At 43.6% G+C, this 18,656-nt stretch overlaps 1 protein-coding gene across 5 annotated transcripts in view; it reads right to left on the minus strand.

Moving 5' to 3' along the window:
• The window catches only part of RSU1 (Ras suppressor protein 1), a 366,553-nt gene that overhangs the window by 161,967 nt on the left and 185,930 nt on the right, over positions 1-18,656 (minus strand). For 4 of the 5 annotated variants that reach the window (XM_067704126.1, XM_067704106.1, XM_067704117.1 and 1 more), the window contains one exon: positions 9,540-10,090. The exons of the other annotated variant lie outside the window; for it this stretch is intronic. In XM_067704126.1, coding sequence (XP_067560227.1) covers positions 9,988-10,090 — 103 coding nt within the window. In that variant the 3' untranslated portion in view covers positions 9,540-9,987. Of the gene's footprint in view, positions 1-9,539; positions 10,091-18,656 lie in introns of those variants that run through there. 5 annotated transcript variants of the gene reach the window in all.

The raw sequence follows: 18,656 nt of genomic DNA on the forward strand, positions 1-18,656 counted from the left end.
CAAGCCAGTGGCTCTGTTCGGCCAGGGAACTTGGGGTGCGGGTTGGCTTGAGTTAAGACAGCAAATGAACAGCTTTACTGGCTAAAGAGCTGCTTCTCTTGCGGTGCCCAGTCAGCGGATCTCATCTGTAGCCCCTTCTTTGCTGAATAGAGTCTTCAGCCTGTCTCACCAGGGAAGCTGACCAGAACACACAGGAAGCTGTGCAGCCCATTCAACAGCCCTGCTTCTACTGATACCTGAGCAGCGAGCGCCGCCTGTGGCTCCCTCCATCTGCGGAGCAAACCTGGTAGCCTCACCGACCAGGCTATTCAGTGTACACTCTGGCTTCATCTGGGCCCCCAAACAATGAGCCGTACAGACTCTGGGTCCCATCCTGCTGTGCAGCCAGGGCAGGGGAACTATTCATAATTCATAGCCCTGCCTACTGCTGAGTACAGGACCCAATCCAGACCAACGAGTAAGCCTGACCAGAGACTCCAGGCTCCCAGGGACCCCCTCCTATGGCTTAACTTGAGCAGGAAAACAAGTCAGCAGTTCTATCCATCTGTTCTCAACCAGTGTCACACGCCCCCTGTCCCTATCTCCAGAGCTTCAGCAGCTGACTCGTACCAAAAAAGACCGTAATAGCAGGCCCCACCTGTCCAAGGATAGTACGAGAAGACACACCCAGAAGCCCAAACTGAGCTGACGGGTGAAGATCTTCCCCTGCCAAAGCAAACCCATAAAGTCTAGAAGAGGAGCCGGATTACTCAAATGCATAGACGCCAGTGTAAGGAGTCAAGGATCACAAAAAAAGGAGGTAGATATGACACCACCAAAGGAAACTAATAAAGCTCTAATGACGGACCCTCTGTGAACAGTCAAAGAATTCAGAATAATCCGCTGAAAGAAGTTTAGTGAACTGCAAGAACACTCAGACAGCTGAACAGAACTAAGAATACGATGCATGAACAAAATGAGAAGCTCAATAAAGAAATAGAAACCGTCAGAAAAACCTGAACAGAACTCCTAGGGTTGAAAGATACAACGCCTGAACTGAAGGAGTCAACAGAAAGTTTCAAAACCAGACTTAACCATGCGGAAGAAAGAATCAATGACCTAGAAGACAGGACACTTGAAATTATCCAGTCAGAGGAGCAAAAAGAAAAAAGAATGAAAAAGAGTGAAGAAAGCCTACAAGACTTACAGGACACAATCAAAAGAAACAATATACACATTATGGGAATTCCAAGAAGACAAGAGAAAGAGAAAGGGACAGCAAGTGTATTTAAAGCAACAGTGGCTGAAAACATGCCAAACCTGGGGAAAGAAATGAACATTCAGATCCATGAGACCTAACTCCAAACAGACTGCATCCAAGTAAGGTTACATCAAAATACATTATAGTTAAACTGTCAAAAGTCAAAAACAAATTAAATAATTCTGAAAGCAGCAAGAGAAAAGAGAAAAGTTCCATACAAGGAAACCCATATAAGACCATTGGTAGATGTCTCAATGGAAAATTTTCTGTTTCTGGAGAACAGAAGAGAATGGAATAATATAAATCAAAATAATGAAATTTAAAAAAACCTGTCAACCAAGAATTCTATACCTGGTGAAGCTGTCCTTCACAAATGAAGGAAGGATAAAGACTCCCAAACAAAAGCTGAGGGAGTTCATCACCACTAGACCTACTTCACAAGAAATGCTAAAGGGAGTCTCTGAGAGGAAGTAAAACGGTGCTAATTAATTAACATCATAAAAATTTAAGACGATAGCATAAAACTCACAGGTAATGGTAAATGTACCAAAGTTCAATTGTGTAATATGAAAGTAGTGGTGAATAGTTCACTCACAAGTCTTGTTTAAAACTTAGGAAGCAAATGCAGTAAAAATAAACATAACTACCATAATCTGTTACTGGATACACAATCCAAAAATATGTAAACTGTAACATCAATAACCTAAAATGTGAAGGAGAGGAGAAGTAAAAGTATAAAGTTTAGGAATGCTATAAAAGTTAATTTGTTATCAGTTTAAAATAGTGTTATAAGCTTAAAATATTTTATGTAAGCCTCATGGTAACCAAAAGGCGAAAAAAAAAAAACCCTGTAGTAATTACGAAAATGAACATGATAAAGATGTCAAAGCATATTCACACCAAAAGACATCAAAACACACACACACACACACACACACAGACACACACCAGACAGCAGGAGAAGCAGCAAGCAGCAATGGATCTACAAAACAGCTGAAAAACAATGAACAAAACAGGAATAATGAGTCCTGACTTATCAATAATTACTTTAAGAGTAAACTGATTAAATTCTTTAATCAAAAGACATAGAATGAATAGATTAAAAAAATACACTGCACACAAGAGATTCACTTTAGCCTTAATGACACACATAGATTGAGAGTAAAGGGATAGAAAAAGATATTTCATGCAGATGGTAACACACACACAAAACCATGGGTAGCTACACTTACACAAAATAGACGTTAAACTAAAAACGGTAAAAAGAGACAAAGCAGGCTATTATATAATGATAAGGGGGGGGTCAATCCCTCAAGACTACATGATAATTGTAAATATTTAGGCACCCAACATCAGAGCAACTACAAATATAAAGCAAAAACAGAACTGAAAAGAGAAATAAACAGCAATACAATAATAGCTGGGGACTTTAATATGGCACTCCCAACAATGGAGAGATGAGACTCAATAAGGAAACAGTGAATTTGAACAAACTATGGACTAAATGGACCTAGAAATACAGAGACCATCCTATCCAACAACAGCAGAATACAGATTCTTCCCAAGGGTACATGGAACATTTTCTAGAATAGACCATATGTTAGGCCACAAAACAAGTGTTAACAAATTCAGAAAGACTGAATCCATACCAAGTATCTTTGATCACAATGAAACTAGAAATCAATAACAGGTGGAAAACTGGAAAACTCATTAACACATGGAAATTAAACAACACTCTCCTGAACAACTAATGGATCAAAGAAGAAATTAAAGAGAAAATTTTAAAAAGTATCTTGAACAAATGAAAATGGAAACACCGCACGCCAAAACTTATGGAATGCAGCAAACGCAGTCTAACCAGGTGGCTCCCAGCAATAATCGTCTACATTAAGAAACAAGAAAGATCTCAAGTAAACAATCTAACCCTATGCCTCACGGAACTAGAAGAAGAAAAACAAACTGAAACCAAAGTTAGCAAAAGGAAGGAAATAATAAAGATTAGAGCAGAAATAAATGAAACAGAGAGGAGGGAAACAATAATTTACGAAACTAAGAGTTGGTTCTTTGAAAACATAAACAAAATTGACAAACCTTTAGCTAGGCTAACTTAGGAAATAAGAGAGGACCCAAATCAAAATAATTATAAATAAAAGATGAGACATTACAATGGATATCACAGAAACAGAAAATATGAACAGAATTGGTCGTCCTCGAATATCTGTGGGGAATTCATTCCAGGACCCCACACAGATACTAAATCCTCAGATGCTCTAGTCCCTTATATCAAATGGCAGAGTATTTGCATATAACTTACGCAGCCTTCCCATATACTTTAAATCATCTCAAGAGTACGTATAATACCTAATACAATGTAAATACTATGTAGATAGTTGTAAATGCAATTTAAATGCTTTGTGAACAGTTGTTGCCATGTGGCAGATTCAAGTTTTGCTTTTTGGGGCTTTCTGGAATTTAAAAAAATATAGTTTTGTTCCACGTCTGGGTGAATCCATAGATGTGGAGCTCACAGATAGGGAGGGCTGACTGTCCTAGTAAGGAGATTGAATCAGTAATCAAAAACCTCCCAACAAAGAAAAGCCCAGGACTAGATGACTTCACTGGTGAATTCTGCCAAACAATTAAACAAGAATTCACACCATGTTGTATATATATGCACAATGGAATGTTACTGAACCATGAAAATAATGAAATTCTGCCATTTGCAACAACATGGATGGGCCTGGAGGGTGTTATGCTCAGTGAAATAAGTTGGACAGAGAAAGATAAATACTGCACGTTATCACTTACATGTGGTATCTAAAAAATAAAATGAATGAATATAACAAAATAGAAACAGACTCACAGATATAGAGAACAAACTGGTGGTTACCAGTGGCAAGAGGGAAGGTGGGAGGGGCAAAGGAGGGGTAGGTGATTAAGAGATACAAGCTACTATGTATCAAATAAATAAGCAACAAGGGTATATTCTTCACAGTGAATATAGCCAATATTTTATAATAATTTTAAATGGAATATAAGCTATAAAAATACTGAGTCACTATGTTGTAAAGTACTGTAAATCAACTATACTTACTGATAATAAAAAGAATTAACACCAATCTTCTTCAAACTCTTCCAAAAAATCCAAGAGAAGGGAACATTCCCAAACTCATTTTATGAGGCCACCATTACCCTGATACCAAAGCCTGAAAAGGACACTACAAGAAAAGGAAACTGCAGGCCAATATCCCTGCTGAATATAGATGTAAATATTCTCAATAAAATATTAGCAAACTGCATTTAGCAGCACACTGAAAGGATCATTCACCATGATCAAATGGGATTCATTTCTGACATGCAAGAATGGTTCAACATACACAAATCAATAAATGTCATATATGACACTAATAGTCTGAAAGAAAAAAATCAGATGATCCAACTCAACAGATGCAGAAAAAACATCTGACAAAATTCAACATCCATTCATGATAAAAACTCTTAAAAAAGTTAGGTACAGAAGGAACAAATCTCAGCATAATAAAGACCATATATGACAAACCCACAGCTAACGTCATACTCAACCGTAAAAGGTTGAAAGATTTTTCTCAAAGATCAAATACAAGACACGGGTGCCCAGTGTCACCACATGTATTCAAAATAATACAGGAAGTCTCAGCCAGAGCAATCAGGCAAGAAAAAGAAACAAAGGCATCATAACTGTAAAGGAACAAATGGAATTGTCTCTTTGTAGATGACAGGATTTTATATAGAGAAAATCCTCAAGACTCCACAAAAACTGTTAGATCTAATCAATGAATTCTATAAAGCTGCAGGATACAAAATTAACATACAAAACTCAGTAGAGGGCTTCCCTGGTGGCGCAGTGGTTAAGAATCCACCTGCCAATGCAGGGGACACAGGTTCGAGCCCTGGTCCAGGAAGATCCCACATGCCGCGGAGCAACTAAGCCTGTGCGCCACAACTACTGAGCCTGCGCTCTAGAGCCCGCAAGCCACAACTACTGGAGCCCGTGAGCCACAACTACTGAAGCCCACGCGCCTAGAGCCCATGCTCCACAAGAGAAGCCACCGTAAGGAGAAGCCCGTGCACCGCAACAAAGAGTAGCCCCCGCTTGCCACAACTAGAGAAAGCCCGTGTGCAGCAACAAAGACCTAACACAGCCAAAAATAAATAAATAAATATTTTTAAAAATCAGTAAAATTTCTATATAATAATAATGGATTATCTGAATAAGAAGTAAAGGAAATAATCCCATTTACAACAGCATCAAAAACAATAAAATACTTAGGCATAAGTTTCACTAAGGAAGTGAAAGATCTCTACACTGAAAACAAGACATTGATAAAGGTAATTGAGGAACACAAAAAAATATGGAAAGGTATCCTGTGTTAATGGGCTGGAAGAATTAATGTTAAAATGTCCATACTACTCAAAGTCATACATAGATTAAAAGCAATCTATATCAAGATTCCAATGACATTTTTTTTTTACAGAGGTAGAGAAACAATCATAAAGTTTACATGGAACCACGAAAGACTCCAAATAGCCAAAGCAATCCTGAGAAAGAACAAAGCAGGAGGCATCATATTTCCTGATTTCAACCTTTATTATAAAGCTACAATAATTAAACCAGTATGGTACTAGCATGAAAACAGACACATTGAACAATGGAAGTGAATCAAGAGTCCAGAAAGAAACCCATGCATATACAGTCAACTAAAATTTGACAAGGGAGCCAAGAATACTCAGTGGAGAAAAGACAGTCTCTTCAATGAATGGTGCTGGGAAAACTAACATTCATGTGTAAAATAATGAAGTGATATAAGCTCTAACTTATACCACTGACCAAATTTAACTCAAAATGTATAAACTTACATATAAGACCAGAAACTCTAAAACTTTGGGGAGAAAACACAGGAAAATAGCTCTATGACATAGGTCCTGGCAATAATTTTTTAGATATAACAACTAAAGCATCAAGCAACAAAATAAACAAGTTGCACTAAATCAAAACTAAAAAGCTTCTGCACAGCAAAGGAAACCGTCAACAAAATGAAGACAACCTATGGAACGGGCAAAAAAAATCGCAAACCATATACCTGATAAGGGCTTAACATCCAAAAGATATAAATAACTCATACAACCCAATAGCAACAAATAATCCAATTAAACAACTGGCAAAACACCTGAATAGATATTTTCCCAAGGATACATGAATGGCCAACCGTACACGAAAATATGCTCAATATCAGCAGGGAAATGCAAATCAAAACCACAATCGGTGGGCTTCCCTGGTGGCGCAGTGGTTGAGAGTCCGCCTGCCGATGCAGGGGACACGGGTTCGTGCCCCGGTCCGGGAGGATCCCACGTGCCGCAGAGCGGCTGGCCCCGTGAGCCATGGCTGCTGAGCCTGCGCGTCCGGAGCCTGTGCTCCACAACGGAGAGGCCACAACAGTGAGAGGCCCGCGTACCGCGCAAAAAAAAACAAAACAAAAAAACCCACAATCAGCACACATTGGTTAGAATGGCTATCATCAAAAAGACAAGGGAAAAACTGCTGGCGAGGATGTGGAGAAAAGGGAACCCTTGTGCACTGTCTGCGGGACTGTAAATTGGTACAGCTACTATGGAGAACACTAGGGAGGTTCCACAAAAATTAAAGCTGGAACTACCATATGATCCAGCAATTCCACTTCTGGGAATATATCCAAAAGATGAAAACACTATGTTAAAGAGATATCTGCACCCTCACATTCACAGCAGCATTAGTCATGGCAGCCAAGACATAGAAACAACGTCGAAGGATGACTGGATAAAGAAATTGTGTTATATTTATATAAATGGAATATTATTCAGCCATAAAAAGAGGGAAATCCTGCCGTTTGTGGCAACATGGACGGACCTTGAGGACATTACGCGAAGCGAGTTAAGGCAGACAGAGAAAGACAAATACTGTATGATCACTTACTTGTGGAATCTAAAAAACAAAATGATAGGAAAAGAGATCAGATTTGCAGTTACCAGAGGCACGGAGTGGGGCTGGAGGAACTGGATGATGGTGGTCAAAAGATATAACCTGCCAGTTATAACTAAGTACTGAGGATATCACGTAACACTGCTGTACTGCATATTTAAAAGTTGTTAAGAGGATGGATGCTAAGAGGTCTCATCACAAGAAAACAAACTTTCTTTTTTCTTTTTTGCGGGTACTAATACGAGATGATGGATGTTAACTAAACTTACCATGGTCATCACTTCACAACATGCTTAAGTCATTTATAATGTATACCTTCAAGTTATACAGTGTTTGTCAATTATATCACAATAAGACTGGGAGAAAAAAAGTGCTACCTTTTGAAAAGTAGATATTTTGTAAATCCAGTTATCAAGTAACCAAAAAGACTGTATGAAAAGACGTGAAAACACACTTTGGTGACAAAAGAAAAGCAGAAAACCCCCTTGAGATTTTACATTACGCCTTGCACTTACATATATGATATTTTCTGGACTGCATAATATACCAATTCTGTTTTGAAAAGATATACATTTAATATTTTCTGATTATAAAAATATACATGCTGATTACAGAGAATTTAAAGTACAGAATAAGTATAAAAAGGAATTTAAAAATTTTTAACCTACCATACAGAAATAATTTATCAGCCATAAAATCCAAGTCCATTTCCATTTTTCTGTGTATACATATTATAAACACAATTTCCTTCTTCCACAATTGGGACCACTCATATAGTTTTTTAAGTGTGACTTTTTTTTACTTAACTGGATATGATTATCTCCCTTTGCCCCTAGATATCGTTCAATAATTTTTAATGTCTTCATAAAAGTTTATCATGTGGATACACCGTTAACCCTCCTTTCCCATCTTAAAGTTTTGCTAGTTATCATTAAATTCCTACCACCTTTCTGGAGAGAAATTTAATATTCCCAATAGCAGCGTATAAGAATGTTTATCTCATATTACTCCCTCTAGCACTTAACACGAGCTTAAAAAAATATATGCACATTTCTTATTGTTACAGCTGTCTTATTTTTGCTTTGATTTATATCTTTCTGGCTACTAGTAAGGCTGGACTTTTTTTTTTTTTCCATGGTTCTTGGGGATATTTCCTCCCGGTGAATTTTCGTGTATTGCCCATATGTCTATCTAGAGTGTTCATCTTTTAAAAAAAATTATTCAAAAGACTATATTGTGGTAGTTTTACTAAGGCTTTGTTGCTAGTTTAATTTTAGATGAAGTCTTTCCAATCACCAATAGTTGAGGTATTGTTCTTCCTCCTGTTAATTTCACAAGCTAAAAAAAATTTAACAAAAGTCAGGCTGAGGCAAAGATTGCAGCTAGAAAAATTACATCAACGAAATCCCCAAACAGGTGATGGCACCTGGGAATTCTTCTTCCCATGGTGAATGTTTTATCAGGAAGTTATCCAGAAACAAGAAGTATAGACCTTCAGTAGTGATTTCTGTGATTCGAACGCATCCATTTCCTAAGTAACTCAGGATTTTTGGCTGTGTTTTGATTCTGGTTTTTTCTCTGTTCCAGTGGTCTTGGTCTCAGGGTTTCAGCTGTGAGATGGAGAAAAGAAGATGCAGGGGTAGACACAGACGATCCACCTGAGACAATGTTACATCTTCACACACCTTTTAAGACATTCCAGGGTTGGCAGTCCCTTTAGCGCAAACATTCTGCTTGGATGTGTTTCCACTGACATACACATTACTGTAGACAAGAGCAAAGCTGCCTACCACAGAGGTAAACAATTACTTGTTTAATGATTCTGCCGCTGCAGTTTCTACACTGGGTGTGGTATAGAGTGTGCACATTTACACAACTTCTTTGGCATCATCACAGTCACTTAGGAGGATGCTCTGATATGAGCAGATTTTCTGCAGTGACAAGAAACACACTTGAGTATTTTTCTCTCTCTGTTTCACAGCTCTTGTCGACCAGCCACTGGCAGAAGTCACCATTCCTTCAGCTAAGCAATGCTGCTTTCCAAAATCTTTTGGCAAAATCTCCAAGAGATTTGTTTTTCTGCTCCTTCCTAATTTAGAAACAGTCCTCAAAGGAAAAAAAAAAAAAACTGACAAATCGATGTGAGAAGAAACTAACTCTGATTTAATGCTGCATTTCTTTCATGGAAAGTTTCAGAGTTTGTCATCGACAACCAATAAAAGTAGATAAGATCATCTGGGGGAGAAAAGTAAACAAAAATGGGTATACCCAAGATCAGATTTTTTTTATTCAAGAAGCAACATGTGACACGAAGTCAAGATTTTATTAAAATCATTTGGAAGTTGACATAAAATCTCGGTGGTGAAGGAAAACTGTTAATAAAGCAAAAATAATGAGTTCTGTGAATAAACAGTGTTACCTGTAGCATTTAAATGATTACATGATTTTAATTATTCTTTTCATAATAAGCAACTCTGTGAACATCTATTCAAGGAGCTGAAAGCTGTGTCTCATATGGAATTTGCAGCTGAACTAAGCCTGCCTTTGGCAATTTCAAGGAAACAAATGGAAATGGTTTGAAGAACTTATGAAAAATCTACCACCCACCAAAAGAATTTAAAAGGTAAGGTGGTAAGCGCTAGAAAGAGAAAAAGCAAAACAAACACACACAGTATTCATTTGTGAGATAGAAAAAGAGAGAACCGAAGTAATAAGGAGAGAAGCCATCAGGAGGCCAGCCCATGCCAACCCCTTATTTGTTCTTGGCTGTCAGGGGTTTCCGGCTGATCTTTTTCGATTTGTCATTATTTTTCTTCGGCGGTTCTGGGTTTGCCTGCATGTGTCTGCCGTAGAGGCTGAAAAGAGAGAGGAGGGGACACCGTGAGATCTACCTTGTGAACACAAGATATGCTTCTATGGCAGCGTTTTCATCAACAGATTCATCTCTAGGAATATTCAGGAAGCCAAAGAACACCACAAGGTCATTTCTGTTTTCTCTGGGTCATATGCTGGATTTAAGAACTATAAACTGTCTTACACACACACACACACACATTCTCTCTCTCTCTCCCCACCATGCCATGAAGTCCAATTCTGGACAAGTCTCTTGGAATCCTACACTCCCTGGGCTAAGTGTGAAATCAGCAAAGGAAGAGAGAGCCAGGACTAGGGGGACCATGACGCCTAGCCTGGCCGATCCGGACTGCAGCTCCACGGGCCACGAGTGCTGAAGTCGACAGTGACAGAAATTGGGCCAAACTGAAAAGATGGAGTGTCCACTTAGTGCAAAGGGAACAGCATTCCGGCCCGAGAACCCCAGGGCCGGGTGACGTGACAGAGAGCGATGGTGTCTGAGCCCTCGCTAGCTGCTCACCCGTGACGGATGGCGCTGGGATGGCGACCACCCATCAATGCCATGTTAATAAGTGCCGCTGATTAAATGTTGACAAAGTAGCCTACGATTACAGCCATGGCATCCCTCGCAGAGCAGAGTGAGCTCCGCGGCTGAGGGGCTGGAACCCAACAGCAGGTAGTAATTAATCAGTAATTTATGAGTAACTCTGATTAAACGAAATTAAAAGCCACCCTAAGATAAATACAGCTCAACCCTAACTCCCCTTATTGATATAACTGTGCCGCTGAGAGAGGCAGGTGGGTGTCTCAGTGCTTCCAGAGGGAAGGCAGTGTCTGACCCCACTTGGTGCAACTGCCTTATGCTAACTGAACAGGGCGGACACAAAGACTGACCTTCCTGTACAAGGTGTCCCGTGTTCTAGGATCCACGCAGGGAATCGACACCCTCTCCTGCACTGGGCATATACTGATGCTCTTGATGACACCGACGCTGTGGTTGACAGGCCGAGGGAGGGACCTGGTGCTCGGAGCTGTCCAATTGACTGGACGCTTAGGGAAAGCTGGACACTGGGTTTTGACAGGTCAGACGTAGTCTATCTTCTCCAGAGGCTTCCAAGCATCTCCTCAGAAGCAGTAACAAGCAGCATCTACCGACAGTGGTCACGAAGATGGGTTTCTGCTCCCAAGGAGTTTAGAATGCAGGACGTGGCAGCAGACAGAGCTACGAGCTGAAGAATGTTAAGTCCAGCCAGGTGCTAGGAACGTTCTCCGGGTAAAGGGGAGGGTGAAGGAGGTACCACATGTCCTAGATGGGTCATATCAGCACTTGCAAGTCAGCGTTCAAAGTCTGTAGAAGTTCCCTTAGAGGACTTCTGGCTAATTGAATGGAGACGCAGGCCCAGTCCTCCCCGGCACCCCTGAGCAGAAACATCTTCCTCCCCAGGAGAACCTGCCACCCAGGAAAACGGAGCTTCAAACCAACACAGGACCCCCTCCCCTAGACTTTAAAAAGAGCGGCTGGTTCTGTGCCCTGGACACCTGGGGTTCCTGGATCCAGGGAAAGAAACATTGGTTTAGGCAGAAAGGAAGGTTCAGCCAGTCCGGCTTCACCACTGTTGCCACTGCAACCCCCAATGATGTCCCTGTCCTAATACCCCCGGAACTCGTTATTGTCACCTTACAGGGCAAAGGGGACTCTGCAGAGGTGAGACTAAGGATCCTGAGACAGGAAGAATACCTTGCATTACGTGGGAGGCTCCAACCCGTGCACCCCTTCCCCTGCCCCTCCAGCGTGTCTCCCAGATACGCCAACAGGGAGAGGAAACCCTGAGCCAAAGTGGAGCTGGCCCTTACATTCCTCACCTTTATCAACACACCCTCTGAGACAAGCGTATGCTCTCATGGCGTCTGCCCGTCTCCGCCTAGGATGCCGCTTTCCTCCAGAGCAGGGGCTTAGCGCTCCAGTGGGATGTGCTCCAAGCTCCGCCCACCTGGCACGAAGCCAAGGTCTGACTACCCTGTTCTGTGCATTCACACGGGCACCTATGGTCTCAGAACCTGCACCCATGGTACTGCTTCCTTACAGCTTCACATGTCTCTCCTCTATTTTCCAAACTCTTATCCCCATAAAGGAAAGAAGTATACACAGTTTTACTCGCAGACAGCATCAGATGTTAAGGATTACAAAAATCTGCAGAAACACAACTCCTTCGCTCACGAATTTGGAAACCCGGCAAGACTCAGGTGCTGGGAAAGTGGTATCAAAAGAAATAAAGGGGTCAGAGGAGGGAGAAGAGACGAAAGACGTGATGCAGGCCTGCTGGGGACCACATCCTGAACACGCAGGCACGGAAGCCTTCCCAGAGAGGGTGGCAGTGTCGCGGGGCCCTGACGGCGGTAACCCAGCAGAGTCATTTCAGAAGGCGGTGCAGAAGCTGCTCGGGACTCAGCAAGGCTCCTCTTTTCAGGAAGGAACTGGAATGTTCCAACGTTTCAACGCCTGCCTTTTCGGACTCAAACCCCACTGCGTGCCCGGCCTTCCTGGGGCTACACAGCAAGCCACTCGCTACAAAGGGCCGGACGGGAGATAGCAGTCCTGAACTTGATGCTTAAAATCCTCGTTTTGCCACTTTACGAACCGTTCGTTCTGGGCAAATGATTAGCAAGCCTCACCCCACCGTGCCTCAGTTTCTTCATCTGTTAAAAGATGATGCGTTTTCTCACAGGGTGGCCATGGCGGTGAAATGAGCCTGGCACCAGGACAGGACTATTGGACGTGGCCCACGAGGGCTTGTGGAAAAACAAGACTGACGTGGGGTTATAGTCAGAGTGATTAAAAGAAGATAATTATATGATTACTTTACTTCTCTAGGGCTTTTTCCTCTGAAAAAGAATACGGTATTTTTTTATCGACGCCAAATCCCCAAGCATCTCTGGAAGAAAGGTTCGAATCCTCTTTGAAGAAGGCACCTAAGGCAGAGCTAAATGCATTGCCCCACTTCTGTGAGTCACCAGCAAAGCCGGGATGACTGTGCCCTGCGCTGCGGGACGCTTTCCCTCCTCCAGCTGTGTGGCCGGCACTTGACTCTCATCTGTAGATTGGATACATGAGCGGCCATTCCTACCTGGAGACGTGGCTCTGGAAGAGCAGTAAGGACAAGCATCTCAGGGTCCCCAGTCTTGGGTTCCACCAGCTATTAGCCACGGGGCCTCCAGGCAATTAAGTAAGTGTAGCAGGCAGAATAATGGCCCCCCAAAATGTCCACATCCTAAATCCCTGAAACCTGTGAGTATGTTACCTTATATTGCAAAAGGGACTTTGCAGAGCTGGTTAAGTTAAGGATCTTGCAATGGAGAGATTATTCTGGATTATCTGGGTGGGCCCAAAGTAATCCCAAGGGTCCTTTTAAGAGGGGGGCTGGAAGGCCAGAGTCAGAGATCTGAACAGGCTCAGCTGCCGGCTTTGACGTGGAGAAAGGAATGCAGGCAGACTCTAGACCCTAGGAAGGCAAGGAAACGCGTTCTCCCCTGGAGCCTCTGGAAGGGCAAAACCCTGCTGACGCCTAAATTGCAGGCTTCGACACCCGGGACTGTAACATAGTACACTGGTTATGGTTCGGGCCTCTAATATCATGGTAATCTGTTATCACAACATTGTCAATTGGCTATACCCCAAAATAAAATGTTAGAAAACACAAAACGATCACAGTCATTTGTTAACAGTAGCAACAGGGAACCGATACAGTAAGTGAGCCTCTCTGGGGCTGTCTGTGAGGAGTTTGCTTAATTTCAGCAGGGGGAAAAAAAAAAATTCTGGGGTAATAATTCACTGAAAAGAAGGAAAAGTTAAAAACTAAGTTGCAGGGCTTCCCTGGTGGCGCAGTGGTTGAGAGTCTGCCTGCCGATGCAGGGGATGCGGGTTCGTGCCCCGGTCCGGGAGGATCCCACATGCCGCGGAGCGGCTGGGCCCCTGAGCCATGGCCGCTGAGCCTGCGCGTCCGGAGCCTGTGCTCCGCAACGGGAGAGGCCACAACAGTGAGAGGCCCGCGTACCGCAAAAAAAAAAAAAAAAAAAAAAAAAACTAAGTTGCAGAGAGGGCGCAAAGGAGTGTCCCCAAGGAAAAACGGGTGCTGTTTCCACTAGAGGGAGAGGAAATGGGCAGGCCAACTGTCCCCTCTCTGCCACAATGAGACAGGAAGGGACTGGCTCTCTCCATACTCTGAAGCTAAGAGTCATGGCCCATGCTTGAGATGTCCCCAGGATTTAATTCATAGAGGTTACAGGGAGGAGACGGAGAGGTCTGTGCCTTTGAAAGCGTTTTGTTACATGCAGCTGTGTGCAGGGCCACACGGGGAAGCACAAGGGCTGGTTAGGAGACAGAGGCGCTCAGGAGAGCAAAGCCCAGAGCCTTTATAGTGGTTTCACAAAAAGGAAGGGGTGAGGCAGGGTACGAGTGAGTTTAGAAGTGAATGATGTGATTAAAATTTCAGAGCCCAGGGCTAAAGAGGTGATCTCTAGTTATCCAGTACCTGGCTCTGGGTCATGGGGAATACTGGCTTGGTGCATGTGAGTCAGAGAAAAGAGGTAGTTAGGATAGGGGTTCGGGGTTGGTTGGCTTGGATACGAAAAGATGCGCTAACAGATGAGTTGTTTGCTCCTCTAGGGATGAGCTAGCTTGGGAGTCTCCCCAGGCAGCAAGACCCCCAAGATGCCAAAGCATCATAAGATAGAGAAAGTGGAAAACAGGACAGATCAATACAGCCCACAGCCTTTAGGAACTATTGTATGCATTTGGTTGGATAGATCAACACAGCCCACAGCCTTTAGGATGGATTTCCGTCCCTGTGATCACCCATACTCTCCTCTCATGACGTACCTTCCGCCTCTTCGACCTTGGAAGAGTCCCAACTACCCTCCAGACCGTGGCACAAGGTGCTTTCTGGATGAGCACATCCCCTCAGTGCTCTGCTCAGACAGTACCCATCCCGCCCTACAGGAGCCCTGGCGTCCTGCACAGGGGATTCTGGAGAACAGACCTGGGGCTTCACTCTCCTCTGCATTCCTGCACCCTGTCTGCCCCAAAGGACATGTGACATTGAGAAGGTGACTAACTTCTGTCACAGTCTGATGTCCTCCTCTGCAAAATGATGGACACTGCTACCTTGCAGGGCTTGTGGAGGGAGAGTAATCAGACATGGACAAGGTCCTGTGTGCGCAGGCTCAGAGCAGGGGTTTCAGAGCAAGTGTTCCAGGGCAGCAGCTGCTCCTTCAGCCCCTCACGAAGGCCCGCGGCTCAGGCGATGCTGGCCAGTTCCGCCTGCTTCTCAGACCCTGGCTCTGCGCATGCACAGAGCACAGCTGGGATCAACTTTGCCCCCATGAGCCTGTGGGGAGATCCTTTCTCGGGGAGGTTTCTGGTGGGCACTGAAATCTGACCATGGCGGCTTGAGAGCACTGACAGAGGAACCCGGCTCACGGTCACTGATAGGCCACAGCCGCTGGTGGGTCAAGTGATCCACTCAGTATATGGAGGGAAGCTGTGGCACAGGGTCTTGGAAAATCTTCTGTCCCCTGAAATCTGAGGTCTATAGAGGATAACTGGGAGATGTTCGAGGAGGGCAGAAAAATGAACAGAGAACCATCTCAGGTGACAGGACAGGATCAATTACGCTCAGGTGCCTGATGAACAGGCTTCTGTTGCTGAAGGGATTCCTCCAAGGTGAGATACCTGCAGATGCTCTGTGCTGTGGGAGAGGAAAGAGGCACCATCACTCGGCTCACAAGGGCTCTCGTTCTCGTCCCTGTGGGAGCGGGCCCTGCCCTGAGCTGCCATCTGCAGAATCCCAGCCAAAGACCAGCTCTGGAGAAGTCATCATGAAATGATGCCACGGACGGCAGAGGTCACCAGACTGGTCATTTGAGAGGCATCCTATCCAAGCTGCCTGTGCACTGGCCCCCTGAAACTCCACGCAACTCAACACCCTGCCTGATGACACCTGAGATGGTACAGCAAACAATTCCAGCCCACCAGAATCAGAGGGAATTTCTCAACAAACACTATATTGACTAGTATGATATGTACGCTTTTCTACTGCTGATAGGTGCATTTTATTTAATACGGCCATCTGCATTTTGGGGAAAAAAAATCCATTTGAGTCTTACTGTTTCTGTTGGATCCAAGGGTCTCTTGCAGACCTTCACACCTCTTCATGGCTGCAGTAATGAAGACCACTGGGGACCATGGCTTTCCTTCTTGAAAAACCTCCTCCCTTGGCTCCAATGCACTATCTTGGTACTTATTCTTTCTCCAAACAATTCTGCAGCCCTTGTGGGTTTTGCTTTTAGCTCTCTCTATCCTCTTCCCTAGAAAGAGCATCTGATTTTGTAGCTTCCGTGATCATCTCTGAATAGGAGCCCTCCAAGTCACCACCATCTTCAACCCCTGCTATGCCTAATTCCCACTAGGACATTTCGCTATTGTAGCCAACCAAATGCATGCAATAGTTCCCTAGCCCAGTTCCTCAGGTCTGTCCCTCTGAAGTCTCCAGACCTCCAGGATCAACAAGATGAAGTCTTTTTGGCACCTGCCTCTTTCTTCAGTCTCAGCCCGGGGCCAGGGTAGGATCTGAGCTCCAAGCAAAGCTGTATGTGCATTTTTCAGCAGGAGGCGAACACAGCTTTCATCAGCTTCTCAAAAGGTTTGTGACTCAGTGGATTAACAAGCTGCTTTACGGTACTTGCTCTTTTTTCCATCATCTTATGATTTTATTCATTCTTTTTCTTCTACCCTAAAATAGGCCTATACCACATGGCCATTAGATTATTATAACAGGTCCCTTCTTGGTCTTTTTTTTTTTTTTTTTTCCGGCCGCACCGTGTGGCTTGGGGGATTGTGGGATCTCACTTCCCCAACCAGGGATCGAACACCGGGCCCGGCAGTGACAGTGCCAAGTGCCAACCACTGGAATGCCAGGGAATTCCCTCTTCTTGGTCTCCTTGATACCGATTCCTTCCTTCCTCCAATGCGTCCTACACGTGACTGACGGAATTCTCTCTCCTCGGTTTACGCATGGAAAACAGCGTCCGCTACCCACTGGATCAGAGAGCACCCACAGAACATGCCGTGTAACGCCTAACTAACCCACCTTCATCTCCCCCTGTTCGCTCACCATCCAAGCGCAGAAAGGCTGGTCTGGAGGAAGGCCGCGTGGACTGTAGGAAACGTGGGCAGAGTGTGAGTTTTGCCACCTATTAGCTAAGTAAACTTAGAGTCCCATAGCTTTCCAGAACCTCTGTTATCTTCACTGGAAAACGGTCATATCTGTATACCGTCTACCTTGCAGGCGATCTGCGAAATTTTTTAACACTAAATCAATCTAAGGCCTGGGATTAGTCTTTCCCGTCAGCCAGGATCCCTCCGGTCTCTGTGTTTTGCTGGTCTGTGTTGCTACTGCCTGAAACGCCTAGCCTCCACCCTCTCTGTAGCTCAGATCGCAGCCACATCTTTCGGCCTTTCACAGCTCTCTCTGCCCTGCCGCCCGCCCCGGTCCAATTTCCGCCTTCGCCAAATACTAGAGGGTTTATTGGGATTTCGTCATTAAGTTCTTCATAAGATACAAAGTGATTTCTGCTCTCGGCTGTTATTTCCAAGTACCAGTAGAGCACCTGGATCAGGGCACCTGGTGAATAGTAACCATGCAATCAGCGTTCACTGTCACAACAAGCCAAGGTAGTTGGATTTATCTTATTATCTTATTATCTTTGCAAATGAAGGAACTGAGGCTTAGCAAAAGGTCTGGATCAAACCCAGGCAACAGCTCCAAAGTTCAAACTCTTTAGGCTCGAAGTTATCTTGTCTCCCATCTTTCTGGATTTCTCAGTTCCGTCCTCTTCAACAGCCTACCATTTTCCTGAGGGCGGGGACTTGCGGACTTCACTTCTTTTGTATTCTACATACTCAAGGCAGCTGCTGGAAACACATTGTGTGCTATGTAAATATTATGTTTCAGAATGCCAGGTATATGAGAGGTGCAATATGCTGTTCTTAAGTCATTTGCTCATGTCATATGCCTCCCTCCTGTTGTTTTGGGTGTTTCCATGGAAAGTCCTTATACAGACCAAGAAAAGAACCAATTTGAAAAATCTAAGTATATGGCCGGTGACAATAACGGAGAGAAATCACTTTGTGTCTAATCTGTAATCTTATGGTAGGATGCTAAATTTAAAATCTCCTCAAATGAATCTGTGGACAAAGTGTGAAGCCTAGATTATTAATAAGCATTTGCAGTATCTTTATTTATCCCATCTAGCAGCTTCTGAGGGGCTGGTGACAGAACCTTAGCACATAAATTGCTGAGTCTTAAAGAAAAAAAAAAAAAAAAGAACAGTTACCATATTCCCATGAGCAGTCTCATTAATTCAAAAGGCAGTGATTTTTTGAGATCAGACCTCCAAGAGGTGGTTCCGTGAAATTCACTAACACCAGGATGTGTCTTTTACATTCGCCTCCATTATAACCGTCACCGTTCTCTGTCCCCAACACACAGTGTTAAGAAGAAATTATCCACA

Source organism: Pseudorca crassidens, chromosome 1, assembly GCF_039906515.1.
Source record: "Pseudorca crassidens isolate mPseCra1 chromosome 1, mPseCra1.hap1, whole genome shotgun sequence".
NCBI classification, from domain to species: Eukaryota; Metazoa; Chordata; class Mammalia; order Artiodactyla; family Delphinidae; genus Pseudorca; species Pseudorca crassidens.